The following is a 17,187-nucleotide window of genomic DNA, read 5'->3' on the forward strand; positions in this document are numbered from 1 at the left end:
ATAAGTTTCATAATGGTAAAGAATGGACACCACAGTACATTATTTTTTAAATAAAGATATGCCTACATTATTATGACCATTTATGTGTATACACACAAAGTAGGTCTATGCACAAGGCGATGATATAATGTATGTAATATTGATTTATGCAACCTAATTATGCACTTTATCCTGCATGAAAGACAACACAAAAAAACTGTTCAAAACAAATGGTAGGTAGGCTATGCTCTTGTCCAAAACTAGGCCTCGCATGGCTCCAATGACAACTGGACAGCACCATAGCCTATACAGTAGGACTACCAATAAACTGCTCTTGCATAGTGTCCTCCTTTATATCACAGTTATTTCAGGTTAATGTTTTGATATCCCATAGCATAATGATGTAGGCTGGGCCTAGGCTAAAGGAAGAAATAGGCTAGGCCTAATTCTATAGAATTCTAACTAATGGCAGAATATTGCCCTGAGGAAAAATGCATGTAGGCTACACTTCGTCCAGGGTTATTACCAAATGTAATTATGTGTCCATAATGAAGAAGGCTAATGCTAAAAGCGGTGTTCACAGATAAAGGGGGAACGGAGGAGGGGAGGGCGAAATAGTGAGCGGAGATATAAGAGTTCGGGTTGTTGGCTGGGGCAGTTGTCGAGAGGTAGGCTATTGCAATTGTGATACAAATCGAAAAAACTATGAAATCCGCCTTCGCAGCTGCCGAAACAACGGTAGCATGGTAGCTTTGGAAGGGGGTTTGCAAGACGAGCACCGATATCTATACGTTACTGCAATTTTAACACCGAATTACTTATCCCCCTGATCGAGTCGGGTAAACCACCGTCCGAGATGGGGAAGGAGGTTAATGGTGTTTCGCGGAGCCGGTTTGAGGTGAGTTTATAATATATGCGATTGATAGATTACATAATTATTTTTGATTGGTGTTATGGTGTTTGTTAAACTGCGTCCATGGTTGCGCACCGATGCAGCTTCCGCAGTCAATGTTTGGATTAGGGAAATGTTGTTTTCAAGTAACGACAACATCTTAATTTCTTCAATAGCCTACCAGAATTTGCTATTATTAAATGAGATTATAGTTTAACATGTTGTGTTTTATAAAGCATTCATAGGTTTCAAGGCTAATTAAAATTGTGGAGCCTATCCGAGCTTTCTCTTTGTGCCGTCAAAACAAAGACAATGGCATAAAGACAGACTTTTAGGCTTCACACTGATACGAAGCTCTATTTTCCTTCGTTTTATAAACATAACATGTGATATAATATTCGGGCCTACTCCATCCTACTGTGACTGAGTTATTTCACAGAGTTGGAGAATTGGATTGTTGTCCTTGATCAGCTAGGGTTCTGTTGTGTAGGCTCATGGCCGCTGCGGGTTGATTCTGCTACAGATGGGCCATTCGCTCGGCCACGACTTGGCTATTCCACCACCACACTCCAAATATCAACAGCAAATACAACATGATCTATCCGTTTTTCAAATCATACAGGCTGTGATTTTCCTATAGATGTTTACGTTGACAGAAGCCCCATGTTGTTTTTCATGCAAGCGATCGTTATTCAACGTTGTGGCAAAGTTTTCGTCGCTTTATACACAGCGATAAAGAATGCACCAATTGTGAAATATGGCTTTGGATAAATGCAGTCTCATTAACAAATGCCGTCCGTGTGTGTTCACGCCGTGACATTGGCCTGTCTATCCTGAGCACTCGATGTTGTTTAATCCTCAACTAGGCGGCGTGGGATTTGTGTGGTTTTATTTATTTTTAACGGTGCAACAGCTGACGACTCATAAGATTCAGGCCGTACCTTCTGGCCTGACGGGTTGACAGCTGCCGCAGATACGTGATCTGTAGTTTATTAGCCAATATCAATGGACTTCAACGGTTTGGAGAGTAGAATTGAAATTGGGTTGCATTTAAAGGCAGGCCTATAATAAACGCCCCTGTTTTTTTTATGGATCAACATATTGCATATTGTCAAGTAGCCTAGTGTTGAAGATTTGAAACGATACAGTTTGATTTTCCCTCTATCTTGCGTTGTGCATATTTAGTTTCCAAAGGGATGAGGTAGGGGTGTTGTCCTCAACAATCCTTACAGTGTGAATCAATCATGTAGTGTAACCAAGACAAGGCAACACAAATCCCTTAAGTCTTGAGCATTTTAAACAGTTTTTCATAGACCAGAGCCTAAAATGTTATAAGAGAATTCTAAATTCTAACCCATTGACTTTGAGTTTTGTTTTGTATTCTGAACATTCTATTTCAACGTTTTTTAGACCACACTATCAGTTATTTAACTAATAGAAAGTCATTGATATCTAGAGATATTCTTGATATGATTTCATATTCAAATAGTAGAGAAAATTGTGAACAATTAGTACAGTTAACTTTTTCCATATCATGATGGTAAATGATCCAAAATGAGTTATTTAAAAAATTTCTAAATAGTATGATTGGAGATTCAAACATGTTTTAGCCTTATTTCAAACCATTTGATATACAATAGGATATATCACATGGAAGAGTATTTCTCACCATTCAAGAAAAGGTACTCTGTAATAATATGTGACATAACATACTCAAATCATAAGGCCAGTTCCATAGTAAGGGAATTGAGTTGAGACTCAGATTTTTCACTTAAAATGTATGCCAAACAAAAACCATTGATTTCAAAGTTTAACAAACCATACAACTCTATGCACAATGACTACCTTTGAAAATTATTTACACTGAACATTTTACAAAAACACATTTACTGGAAGAACTGTGCAGATGCAAAGTTTGGTAACAGAAGTTTGGTAAAATCACAGTGTCAACATTTTCCAGAAACTCAAAACATCTGCTCCGAATTAAGGTTCAACGATGGGGTGTCAGCTATGACATGACACAATGACTTTGAAAAAGTCTCTTTTGATTATTAAACTACAGCAAGTGAAGTGGATTTACACCCGGTAACGGAATTGCAGTAACAGAAATTCATCATGGGTCCCTGATCTGTACTACACAGAAATGCATAGTTATGGATATGAATGTCATCCTCTTCATGGTTATGTATCCTAAATAGGTATACAAATGTATAAATATGTAATATCCTCCTCTGCATATTTGGGTATTATTCTACACACTGGCTATTATTTTAATGAGCTCTGCCCCCAAACAAGACCAAATTTGGTTGGTCCAGACCAAATCAAAACCAATCATAGACTTGTTTCACAAGTTTGGACATCAAAGTACAGTACAACACAATAGAGCTCAGTAAAGGACAGAACCGTAGAGTTCAGTATAGTTTACCATTGTAGCCAATTCAATTGCAGAAATTCAGTTACCAATTATAATTCTTTTAGATTACATTTTTTATTATTATTTTTGTGTGTTGTTGGAAATTCCGTTACTGATTTGGTAATTTTGGGGTTGAATCACTTAATAATTAATAAACAATATGTATATCAGTAAAAACACTAACTTACTGATAGGTCTACCTTTACTTGTTACTTCTTAAAGATATGTGGGTTTTTGGTAAAGGAATTTCAAGGCACAAGGCAATGTTTCTTAAACTTACACAAGGCATTTTTTTTTATATACAAAACTAAACATGTTGATATTAGTTGGCAGGGGTCTTTATTTACTTCCGCATTATTGTTTTGATGTATTTCTAATACCTTTAAGACTTTTTCTGGTAGATGTTTTCTAAGACCCCTTTTCCATCTGTTTGACCAGAAATCAAAGCCTTTGCTTATTCTGAAATGTTTAGGATGGAAAATGGTTGAAAAATGTATATATGCCTTAATTTCTCAAAAATATAGACTCTTAGCTTTCGTTTGACACCCAATTTGACATGCTCCCATGAACTTCACATGTTGGTGCTCATGGGTCCTTTTTAAATGGAAATGACCAATAACTACTGTAGCCCTGCAAACAACCATATAAAGTTACACCACAAAGGAAAAACATTGTAGCCTATGTGCCCCAGACCATGCGCATTTGGAAATGGCCGTGGATTATTCGACCTGTTGACTAGTTCTCTGAAAGGCAAGCTGTCAGAGTGAATTTGCCCCAAATCCAAAAGCCTGTCCTTTCCTGCTCCCTCGGAGTGTGAAAGTAAACAGGGATCGTAGGAGAGGCTTAATGTACTATTGACCCAGTGTGTCCACTGAATTTGTATAATAAGTTAACAGAAAATAAATCATAGGTTCACATTCAAAATATACATACAGTGCATTTGGAAAGTATTCAAACCCCTTGACTTTTTCCACATTTTGTTACAGCCTTATTCTAAAATTGATGAAATTGTTCCCCCCTCATCAATCTACACACAATACCCCATAATGACAAAGCAAAAACAGGTTTTTAGAAATTTTTGCAAAGAAGAAAACAGTGACATGATCAGACCGGATGGAAGGACGTCTCACACGGGTTTGATTAGGAGACAGAAAATGTCTCCCTTCCTCTCGATCTCTCTTCATCCCACTCACTCGGTCACCCCCTTTCTCCTGTCAAGCTTTGCCATTGAACCTATCTCGACTGATGAGACAGTGATCGTTTATCATTATGTGCTGGAACTGTGGAGCAGAGAGAATAGAGGAAGTCCTGGCTGGTCCTGCTGTGAGTGACAGAGCCAGAGGAAGTTAACACGCTCTTCTTCATCTCTTCCTCACAGATGTTCTCAAACAGCGACGAGGCCGTCATCAATAAGAAGCTGCCCAAGGAGCTGTTGCTACGGTGAGCGAGGGCTTTTCAATGACTGGGCTGGATGCAGACACAGAATATGGCATGTCACATGCTCAACACCATCAAATATCTTAACCTGCCCAAAACACAGCTGTGTACACTCTGATCCACCTGCTCTTTCCCTTTTCCACACAACACAGCCACTGACAATTAGGGAGGTTACATCATGACACTTGAGCGGTCACCTTAGAAACTAAGGGTCACTATACTGAGGCTTTAGTGGTTTGGTCAACATCACCAACCAACTGCCATATGCCACTCTCCCTCATGCTCCCCATCCCACTTCCCCCAATTTCCCCTACCCCAATGCTAAAACTGTAAATAAACACAGATGGTCTGGGCTATAAAACATTCAAATCGATTAAGCATAAAAAAAAAAGTCAAAAGCCCCTGAGCAAACAGAAAATGGAGGCCATAACTCAAGCCTGGGTCTCGCCAGCAGAACGGGCTGGGATAGAGGTGCTGACTGGTGGTGGTGGTGGTGGTGGTGGGGGGGGGGGGTGCTGAAGGTGCGGGGCCACAGACTGAGCTCTGATTTACTAGGGCTTTTGGGTTAGGGGCAGGCTGGCCAAGGCCAATTGCAACATTATACTCACCCTACATCACACTGGGCTGCAGAGTGCAATGTGTTACATATTAATCCATCACACATACATACCTATTCTTGAAGGGCATAGACAGCAAGGCAGTATTCACACCCCTTGACTTCTTCCACATTTTGTTGTGTTACAGTCTGAATTTAAAATGGATGAAATTGCGATTTTATTTTGTCACTGGCCTACACACAATACCCCATAATGTCAAAGGGGAATTGTTTTTTGAAGGAAGGAAACTGCTCAGGAATTTCACCATGAGGCCGGTGGTGACTTTAAAACAGTTACAGAGTTTAATGGCTGTGATAGAAGAAAACTGAGGATGGATCAACAGCATTGTAGTTACTCCACAATACTAATCTAATTGATAGTGAAAAGAAGGAAGCCTGTACAGAATACAAATATTCCAAAACATTAAACATGCATCCTGTTTGCAACAAGGGACTAAAGTAATACTGCAAAAAATGTGGCAAAGCAATTAACTTTTTGTCCTGAATACAAAGTGTTATATTTGGGGCCAATACATTACTGAGTACCACTCTCCATATTTTCAAGCATAGTGGTGGCTGCATCATGTTATGGGTATGCTTGTAATCGTTAAGGACCGTGGAGTTTTTCAGGATTAAAAAGAAACGGAATGGAGCTAAGTACAGGGGAAAAAATCCTCGATGAATTCACCTTTCAGCAGGACAATAACCTAAAACGCAAGGCCAAATCTACACTGGAGTTGCTTACCAAAAAGACAGTGAATGTTCCTGAGTGGCCGAGTTACAGTTTGACTTAAATCTACTTGAAAATCTATGGCAAGACCTGAAGATTCACAGGTGTAATTGCTGTAAAAGGTGCTTCTACAAAGTATTGACTCAGGGGTGTGAATACTTATGTAAATAAGAATTTGAAATAAACAAAAAGAAACGACAGTCCATTACTTTAAGACATGAAGGTCAGTCAATATGGAACATTTCAAGAACTTGGAACGTTTCTTCAAGTGCAGTCGCAAAAACCATCAAGCGCTATGATGAAACTGGCTCTCATGAGGACCACCACAGGAATGGAAGACCCAGAGTTACCTCTGCTGCAGAGGATAAGTTCATTAGAGTTACCAGCCTCAGGAATTGCAGCCCAAATAAATGCTTCAGAGTTCAAGTCACAGACACATCTCAACATCAACTGTTTAGTGGGGACTGTGAATCAGGCCTTCATGGTCAAATTGCTGCAAAGAAACCACTACTAAAGGACATCAATAAGAGGAAGAGACCTGCTTGGGCCAAGAAACACGAGCAATGGACATTAGACCAGTGGAAATTTGTCCTTAGGTCTGGAGTCCAAATGTGAGATTTTTGGTTCCAACCGCCGTGTCTTTGTGATACGCAGAGTAAGTGAACGGATGATTTCTGCATGTGTGGTTCCCACCATGGAGGAGGAGGAGGTGTGGGGGTGCTTTGCTGGTGACACTGTCTGTGATTTATTTAGAATTCAAGGCACACTTAACCAACATGGCTACCACAGCATTCTGCAGTCATACGCCATCCAATCTGGTTTGCGCTTAGTGGAACTATCATTTGTTTTTCAACAGGACAATGACCCAACACACCTCCAGGCTGTGTAAGCCAAGAAGGAGAGTGATGGAGTGCTGCATCAGATGACCTGGCCTCCACAATCACCTGACCTCAACCCAATTGAGATGGTTTGGGATGAGTTTGACCGCTGAGTGAAGGAAAAGCAGCCAACAAGTGCTCAGCATATGTGGGAACTCCTTCAAGACTGTTGGAAAAGCATTCCAGGTGAAGCTGGTTGAGAGAATGCCAAGAGTGTGCAAAGCTGTCATCAAGGCAAAGGGTGGCTACTTTTGGTTACATGATTCCATATGTGTTATTTCATAGTTTTGATGTTTTCACTATTATTCTCCAATGTAGAAAATAGTAAAAATAAAGAACCCCTTGAATGAGTAGGTGTGTCCAAACTTTTGACAGGTACTGTATGTGTGTGTGTGTGTGTGTGTGTGGGTCCACAAAAGTATGTGGACCCACCTTCAAATTAGTGGATTGGGCTATTTCAGTCACACCTGTTGCTGACAGGTGTATAAAATCGAGCACACAGCCATGCGATCTCCATAGACATTGGCAGTAGAATAGCCTTACTGAAGAGCTCAGTGACTTTCAACGTGGCACCGTCATAGGATGCCACCTTTCCAACAAGTCAGTTTGTGAAATTTCTGCCCTGGTCAACTGTAAGTGCTGTTATTGTGAAGTGGAAACGTCTAGGAGCAACAATGGCTCAGCCGCGAAGTGGTAGCCACACAAACTCACAGAACGGGACCGCCGAGTGCTGAAGCGCGTAAAAAATGGTCTGTCCTCAGTTGCAACACTCACTACAGAGTTCCAAAATGCCTTTGGATGCAACGTCAGTACAATAACTGTTAGTCTGGAGCTTCATGAAATGGGTTTCCATGGCCTAGCAGCCTCACACAAGCCTAAGATCACCATGCGTAATGCCAACCGTCGGCTGGAGTGGTGTAAAGCTCGCCGCCATTGGACTCTGGAGCAGTGGAAACACGTTCTCTGGAGTGATGAATCACACTTCACCATCTGGCAGTCCGACTGACAAATCTGGGTTTGGTGGATGCCAGGAGAACGCTACCTGCCCGAATGCATAGTGCCAACTGTAGAGTTTGGTGGAGGAGGAATAATGGTCTTGGGCTGTTTTTCATGGTTCGGGCTAGGCCCCTTACTTCCAGTGAAGGGAAATCTTAACGCTACAGCATACAATGACATTCTAGACTATTCTGTGCTTCCAACTTTGTGGCAACAGTTTGGGGAAGGCCCTTTCCTCTTTCAGCATGACAATGCCCCCGTGCGCAAAACGAGGTCCATACAGAAATGGTTGTCGAGATTGGTGTGGATGAACTTGACTGGCCTGCACAGAGCCCTGACCTCAACCCAATCGAACCTTTGGGATGAATTGGAACGCCGACTGCGAGCCAGGCCTAATCGCCCAACATCATTGCCGACCTCACTAATTCTCTTGTGGCTTAATGGAAGCGAGTCCCGGCAGCAATGTTCCAATATGTAGTGGAAAGCCTTCCCAGAAGAGTGGAGGCTATTACAGCAGCAAAGGGGGGACCAACTCCATATTAATGCCCATGATTTTGGAATGAGATGTTCGACGAGCAGGTGTCCACATACTTTTGGTCATGTAGTATGATCAAAAGTATGAAAAATGTATGCACTCACTAACTGTAAGTCGCTCTGGATAAGAGCGTCTGCTAAATGACTTAAATGTAAATGTAGTGTATGTTTGTGTGTTTTTTTGTTTTGCTACATATATATATATATATATATATATATATATATATATATATTACATACACACACACACACACACACACACACACACACAGAGTATACCGAACATTAGGAACACCTTCCTAATATTGAGTTGCACTCCCCCCTTTAGCCCTCGGAACAGCCACAATTCGTTGGGGCATGGACATTCCACAGCGATGCCGGCCCATGTTGACTCCAGTGCTTCCCACAGTTGTGTGAAGTTGCTGGAGGTCCTTTTTGGTGGTGGACCATTCTTGATACACAGGGGAAACTGTTGAGCGTGAAAAACCCAGCAGCGTTGCAGTTCTCGACACAAACCAGTGCGCCTGGCACCTACTACCATACTCCGTTCAAAGGCACTTATATTTTTAGTCTTGCCCATTCACCCTCTGAATGGCACACATACACAATCAATGTCCCAATTGTCTCAAGGCTTAAAAATCCTTCTTTAACTTGTCTCCTCTTCATCTACACTGATTTTGAAGTGGATTTAACAAGTGACATAAATAAGGGATCATAGCATTCACCTGGTCAGTGTACAGTATGTCATGGAAAGAGCAGGTGTTCTTAATGTGTGTGTGTGTGTGTGTGTGTAATGCCCCACCACACAATCCTTCTGCAAAAGTAATCTATTTATCTAGCCTTCAAACACAATAACCATAATAGAGTGAACATAAATTCACACACACACACACAATAACACAATCATAACAGTGTAATATGCAGTGTATGCTCATCAAAACACATACTGGCATACATAGCAGAGTTCTGTATGTAATTATATGGGTAGAACAGGGGTTCTGGGCAGAGCCTTGTATACACAGAGGGCTCTGGTTCTGATTCTGGGTACCAGGGGTTCTGAACCATCCCTGTCTGTGTTCCAGAATCTTCTCCTTTCTGGATGTGGTGACACTCTGTCGCTGTGCCCAGGTCTCACGGGTGAGTTTGTGTTTTTTGAAGTGTGTATTTGGTTCAGTGTGTGCAATTGTGTGTTGGACAGAATAGTGAAACCAGTGAAGTTGACCTTGTGCCCCTCTCTCCCTCAGTCGTGGAATGTGCTCGCCCTGGACGGCAGTAATTGGCAGAGGATCGACCTTTTCGACTTTCAGAGAGATATTGAGGTCAGGAAGTCTCGCATATCCTTTATTCTCCTGTCCTCTCCATCTCCTCCTCACCTCCCATTGATTTATCCATTTTTTTTGTCTGTCTTGCCATCTTTTATGGAAACAAAGTGGACATTCATGGCTTTAACCTTTTTTGACCTTATAAACTCAAACAACATTGACTTTAAACCCACACACCGTGATTATCTATGATTTGAATTCAGGACCTTAGCAGTTGGTTGTCTACCAAAGGAAAGTTCTAATTGACTACTATTGATGTTGTGCGTTCACCACAATCAATGCCATGTACTGTATGTCCATCTATTGACCTTGTCACTGTATGGATGACTACAGATTACCATTTAAAGGCATTATTTGAAGGGTACGACTGATATATTCACACATGTGACAAGTTAGTACATTGACATTATCAACAATGAATTACCTGAACATCAGGTCAAGTATAATCATGTCTGCCAGAATTGAGTGCAATATTAAGACAGACGCTCTGCGAAATTGGTTCAAGTTAAGCAGTCAGTGTTTACAAAGATGGTTGAGTTTTGCCTAAACAGGCAGACCTACCCTATTTTTATATAAATAGACTGCTTCTGCTACATGTATTTTTGCATGCATGTATGCGATAGTGAAGATGATCTGGGGATGAATCTATGTTTTATGAGAGGCGTTTGTTTGTGTGTTGCAGGGGCGAGTGGTGGAGAACATCTCAAAACGATGTGGGGGATTCCTGAGGAAGCTGAGTCTGAGGGGCTGTCTGGGGGTCGGGGACAGCGCTCTGAGGTGAGGACTGACTGGGAATCTGGCCTAGACTGGGTGCTCTGGGCACTAAGAAAGGAGGGTGAGGGGAGGAGATTTATGTGGGCGCTGGAGGGCAAGTACACACACTCCACAGTGCAAATATGTCTGTTCCTGTTTGTTTTTTAACAGAACCTTCTCCCAGAACTGCAGGAATATTGAGCTGCTTAGTTTGAATGGCTGCACCAAGATTACTGACAGGTATTTGCAGACATTTATGCCTTATTCTTGTTTAGTATAATTCTGTTATGTTATGTTAATGTATTAAGTGTTACATTATTATATCTGTAAGCCTCTCTTGTCTCTTTCTCTCCCATGCAGCACATGTAATAGCCTCAGTAAGTTCTGTCCCAAGCTCAAGCACTTGGACCTTGCCTCCTGTACCTCAATCACCAACCTGTCACTCAAAGCACTTAGGTGAGTGGGGCTTCATGGTCTCTCTGTCTCCCTCTCTCTTGCGCACACACACTCATACTGTCAGCATTCCTGGAAAAACCTTGTCACTCACCTTTTGGTGATTTGATTATGAAGTAGTCCATGACAGTTTGTTGACGCTAGGACTAATATAAGCCATTCAAAATGTCCTGTGACTTTTGAGATACAAGGTTTTTCCAGGGCTCCGACAATACTCACTCTCTCACACACACACACCAGGGAGTCTCCTCAGCAGGAGCAGATGGTTGCATCTGTTGTACAAGTGTAGGGTGAACAGGTAAATCAGCGATTCAGGGGATGTGCATAAATATGGGACACATTTGTTGTTGTTTTGCTGGCTTTTTATCTAATATCTGTGTCGTGGTCTGACCCATTTCTTCCCCTGCAGTGAGGGCTGTCCTCTGTTAGAGCAGCTCAACATCTCGTGGTGTGACCAGGTGACTAAGGATGGCATCCAGGCCTTGGTACGATGCTGCCCTGGACTCAAAGGCCTTTTCCTCAAGGGCTGCACACAGGTAAGGCCAGGGCCAGGGCAGGGCAACAAAAGGGTCAGCTGGAGATGGGACCAGGCTAAAGTTAAATTGGACCATTAAAAAGCATAACGCCGCTACCTCAGTCTAAGCAAGGTGCATGAACAGAAGAACAGACTGGATATGTGAGAGGTATTCAAGACACCCTTGGAGGTGAAATAAACAAATGGATCGTGTAAGGTTAGTATTGTAGCCAGGAGGATGAGGCGTAGACTGAAGGGCTGACTGAGGGGAGAGGGGCTTAGCTAGTCTAGATATGGGACCAGGGCTAATGTTTGTATTGCAAGCAGTGTGATGGGGATGGTAGATCCAAACAGCAGGTAGGACATTTAGTTGCAAAAGGGGGTTAGCTAGCTAGCTTATTGGTGGGGTTACCTTGGTGCACTGCTAATGGGATTTCAAATGACACCCTCTCTCTCTCACTCCCTCTGTCTCCTATCTGCTTCTTTCCATCTCCACCTATTAACTAGTTGGAGGATGAAGCACTGAAGCACATTGGGGCACACTGTCCAGAGCTGGTCACTCTCAACTTGCAGACGTGTTCGGTAAGCAAGCACCTCTTTCACAGTGTTTATGTCACATAACAGCAAAACCTGCTGGTCACAGCTCCAAAATAGTGAGTGTCTTGCTTGATATTTCAGCACCCATCATGTTTGGGGCTGAATGCTTTGTTGTGGTGGGTTGGGGGCTTGTAACTCCTGAATAGGTTTGTCATTGAGAAATGATGAATCTCTAATAGCTGTTGTGGGGTTGTGGCCATCCATATGGTAGGTAAATGTGTCATGTCCTGCCTCTCCTCTGCAGTTTTTTTTTTTTTGTGGACTGATGGGAATTTCTTGTGTACAAGGCTGCTCAGTTAGTCTGCATCCTGCCCTGCAGTAGAGGGGCTGGTGTGGACTGAGGCCTGCCCTGCCATCTAACCTACATGCCTAATAGCGTGTGAAATCCACCCAGACAACACATTTGTTTCTCTGGCATCCTCTTTATCTGTGTCTCCAAATTCCCTACCTGCTGTGTCTACACCCCAAATGCCTCCCTCCCTCCCTCCCTCCCTCCCTCCCTCTTTCCTTCCTTGTCTCCCTCTCACTGTGTCTCACCTTTCAGCAGCTTCCTCATCTTTTGCCAGACTCGCCTCTTTTTGTCATCCTCTGTTCTCTCTCTTTTTACACCCGTGCTTTCTCTGTTTGGCTCCCCCTCGCAACTTTCTGCAATCTTGTAAGATAAGAACTATAGAGGGAAAAGATATGAAAATATATCACAAAAACCAAGATGTGATTCTCATTCCCCATTCTGAGGAGGTGGATATTCATAGCCTACGGCATTAGTTATGATAATATTATGTTAATTTTGATAATGGTGTTATAGCTGTTTGATGCCGTGGAAGTTCTGCTAGTGACCCGTGTCCGTTTCCCTCTGAGTAGCAGATCACAGACGAAGGTCTCATTACTATATGCCGGGGCTGTCACCATCTGCAGTCCCTGTGTGTCTCAGGTTGTGCCAACATCACAGACGCCATCCTCCACGCCCTGGGACTGAACTGCCCCCGCCTCAGGTTGGTACTCCCCCTGCTTCTAGTCGCCCTCCTCACCCCAGACCCCTGCTCCAACCCCTCCACACTGGTCTCAGGTGTCTCCCCCCCTCCCCACCCCCCGCCTCATCCAACCCACATCCACGATACCCCCACCCATCCCTGCTTCTAACCCCTGTTCACTCCAAATAACACCAGAAACTCCATACAACTCCTCATACAGGGGTACCCTTTAAGACTCAAATACACCCCTCTCTCCTTTCTGGTTAGTGCCCAAGTTAACCCATCTTGTATTTCCTCAGACACGTCAATACATAACACAGTTCCCCCGACCCATAACAGTATGTCCTGTCTCCTTTCAGAATATTAGAGGTGGCTCGCTGCTCTCAGCTCACAGATGTGGGCTTCACTACGCTAGCAAGGGTGAGTGTGGAAGTTGACGTAGGTTACACACACACACACACACATCTCTGACACATACATTATTTTTATTTATTTTCCTGGCAGAATTGTCATGAGCTGGAAAAGATGGACCTGGAAGAGTGTGTGCAGGTGAGCTAGCCTGCGCAGTACGCACGTTCACACACACACACACTCACATACACTGTAGCACCATCTACCAGAAGGATACGTTTGTTTCTGTCTCTCCCCCAGATCACGGACGGCACACTTATCCAGTTGTCCATCCACTGCCCTTGTCTGCAAGTTCTGGTGAGCCCTAGCTAATGGCTTCTATCCTAGGAGCTTGTCTCAAACTTGCTTTGTTCAATCTAAGGAACGTCTTTTAAATTCTATAAAATACATTTCAGAAGAACTTGTTTCTTAGATAATCCACACTCTCATAGTGTAATAACAAAATAAACCCAGTGTGTGTCGGGTGACAGTACAGTGTTGCTGTTCTAAACTGTGCCCTTGTTGTTGTTGTGGTCTCTCTCTCAGAGCCTATCTCACTGTGAGCTGATTACTGACGATGGCATCAGACATCTGGGCAGCGGGCCCTGTGCCCACGACCGGCTGGAGGTGATCGAGCTGGACAACTGCCCCCTGATCACGGACGCCTCGCTGGAGCATCTGAAGAGCTGCCACAGCCTGGACCGCATCGAGCTCTACGACTGCCAGCAGATCACCCGCGCAGGCATCAAGAGACTAAGGGTAGGCACTGGTGCTATAGCATACATGGCTGCTTATGAGTTGTGCACGGACACCCAGACTCACATAGATTACAGTAGATGAATGAACATTTCTTAGATGCATTACACCAACACTTATCTTTTTATCTCTTTCTGTCCTCCTCTCCAGACCCATCTGCCTAACATCAAAGTGCACGCGTATTTCGCCCCCGTCACCCCACCCCCCTCAGTCGGGGGGAGTCGCCAGAGATTCTGTCGCTGCTGTATCCTGCTATGATGTGAAGACTGCGCCCCCGCCCCCGCCCCCCTCAGCCCAACTTCTGACCCGAACACCCCTGGCCCTGCTGCCCATCCACCCAACCTGGCTCGGCATGGTCCGATCCGGCCTCCAGGTATACATGCTGGTGTGTGTCCCCGATTGGCGCCGCAGAGAGAGGGAGAGAGCCCAACCACCACAGGGTCTGGGAAGAACCTTCCCAACAACATTCTCAAACCCACTCACAACAGCCTTTGTCAAACACACACCCGCACACACATTATTACCACAGATGAACATCAGCACATTCCCTGCTGTCCCCGGGCCCATGTTCTAAAGACAGCCCAGCATTACAGGGAGGATTACATAATAGAACCACTGCTGTTCACAGATTAGACTCCTGATACACTGTATGGACTACATGTAGCTAGGGATCACTTCATACACGGTTCCCTAAGAACTACAATGACCTTTTACTGAAGGATCAGGAGATACGTTTGGATAAGAAACTCACATCCAATGTGTGTCTGTAGGTGCTGGGCGGATAACCAGAAACATGGCTAGAGCTACGATGAGGATATTGGTTTGGTAGAAATGCCCTCAGACTTTTTAAAGGACTGACAAGCTACCTCTAGACATAACTGCACTTCAATGTGAGTAGCTCTTTGTTAGCCTCTGATTCCAGACTGCCCACTCCAAACCTATAGCTAGGCCTATTTTTTTTCTTCTAAAGACCCGTTTCCATTGGCACTTTGAAGTCAACCCAGGTTGGGCCTTGGTGGGCTAGCTGAAATTGCGTTTCCACTGCCTCCAAAAATAATAAATGATGTCATGTTGCTAGGTAGCCAATACGTGACTGCAGCTGGCTTCGCTAATGTTGCTAACTAGCAAGATGTTGAATAATTTAATTCACCCTCACCATGCTGTAACTAACGTAACCAGCTGTAACTAACGTTACCACATACTCCTGTCAGTGCTAGCCATACTCAGAGCAATGTATTTAGATCGCTAACTAGCTGAACGGTTAGCGTTGTCGTTGGTATAACAGGCTAGCTAGCTTAATTCCTACCTTGCTTGCCATTACATTGGCTATTGGCTGCTAGCTAGCTAACCAAGCAAACCAGACGACCGGTTTGATATGATGTAGCTAGCTAGCTTTCAATACAACCTGGCCAGCTAAAAGTCCTACTAGCTCACGTTAGCTAGCTACAGTAGCTTGTTTTAACTCTAATATGCTAGCTAAGAATGGTAGCTAGCATTTGAGGGCTGACTGTTGTCATAAACGTTTATTGTGTTGTGCAAAAATGAATGGATCCAGCTGTGGTGGTAATTCGTGTCATGTCTGACTACTGCAGTACAGCTTGTCCATGTGCTAGCTAACAGCAACACGCCCAGATGAGCTAGCTAAGCGTTGTCAGCATCCAGCAGTGATCAGTTTGGTGGTTGCATAGTAACTGAGTCGCCAGCCAAAATTGTAATTGCGCTGGCACCAGTTGTGAAACTGGGCTGCGCTGGCTCGAATTTGAGAATTCCATTCGAACCAACTCGAATTTGGCCAGAATTTTAAGTGCCAGTGGAAAGGGGGCTTAATTGAACAGAGTCCTGGTGTCTTCTACAGCCATTAAACTGCCTACCAACCCCCCCACTCACACACTCACACACTCACACACATAGTGTAGATACAGTGGGTAGTAGTTTTTCTGTAGACTCAAAGTAGCTACAGCTTAGCGCAGGCCTGCTAAGGTATATGCTGACTTTATCAAGCAAAATTACTTTTTAAAGAGTTATATGACTCACCTAATAGTTTACTGCCACATGACTACACACACTGGCGCACACACACACAGCTCAATACCCTTTTCCCCTTCCCCTCTCTCTGTTACAATCAGAAGCTTCATGTACAAAAAAAAAGACAAATATTTTTCTAAAAAGGACACCAATTGAGACTTACATGTGGAGAGTTGAGAAGATGCCAAATGTTGCATGTAACAATTCTAGTTTTTTAAATCTAAATGTAATATATGTAAGCACTGTGGAACTCCAGCGCCACAGCCAGCTAAACCACACCACAGACCATGGTGTGAAGGAGAGATTTACGTCAATGGGTCTCACACTATGAACTATGTTAAGCCATACACATACTGTACACACACAGGTGTGTGTATGTGTGTGAGAGAATGTTCCGTTGCTATGGGGAGTAGTTTGGACAGTGAACTAGCATCAGTTTTGGATTTTGGAGACATAATAAATCAGGCCCCTGCAAGCTAGTCTTGTCAACAACAACAAAATATAGAATAGAGACACAAACACATAAAATGAAAAAGATTGACGTCACTGTGTGAGTTTGTGATGCCAGGCAGACCAGGAGGACGGAAAGAAAAAGCCAACCGAAAACAAAGTATCTTTATTTTCATTTTGTTGCTTTTAGTTTTTTTCCCCATTGGTGATGAACATTCTTGATGAATGCGAGCTGGTGAACCACACACGGGTAGTAGTTGATGCCCAGTGTTGGAGTGCCAGGCTGCTAGCGGGCACTGTGATCTGGTCAGTGACAGTGATGCCCCTTCAACTCCCATGAGGCCTTGCAGGGGAAAGGGTGACAGTAGAGTTTACCCTGCCACCAGCGCAACACCCCCCTCTTTCTGCGTGGGACCAGTGACATGGGAGGAGGAGGGGCTGCTGGGATTGGATAGATGCGGTCACTAAACAAGGAAGTAGTTTAGAATCTTGACCTGGAGTG

At 43.6% G+C, this 17,187-nt stretch overlaps 1 protein-coding gene across 1 annotated transcript; it reads left to right on the plus strand.

Annotated features, from left to right (window-relative positions):
- Window positions 1-462: 462 nt before the first annotated feature.
- Window positions 463-16,085, plus strand: LOC121569597 (F-box/LRR-repeat protein 20). Its single transcript, XM_041880688.2, has 15 exons — window positions 463-877; window positions 4,663-4,724; window positions 9,537-9,591; window positions 9,699-9,773; window positions 10,459-10,553; window positions 10,701-10,769; window positions 10,890-10,985; window positions 11,392-11,518; window positions 12,004-12,078; window positions 12,955-13,085; window positions 13,424-13,484; window positions 13,569-13,613; window positions 13,716-13,772; window positions 14,001-14,213; window positions 14,361-16,085. Exons 1-15 carry the CDS (start codon window positions 836-838, stop codon window positions 14,466-14,468), a joined length of 1,311 nt encoding a protein of 436 aa, XP_041736622.1. The 5' UTR covers window positions 463-835; the 3' UTR covers window positions 14,469-16,085.
- Window positions 16,086-17,187: the final 1,102 nt, after the last annotated feature.

Source organism: Coregonus clupeaformis, chromosome 30 (genome assembly GCF_020615455.1).
Source record: "Coregonus clupeaformis isolate EN_2021a chromosome 30, ASM2061545v1, whole genome shotgun sequence".
NCBI lineage: Eukaryota > Metazoa > Chordata > Actinopteri > Salmoniformes > Salmonidae > Coregonus > Coregonus clupeaformis.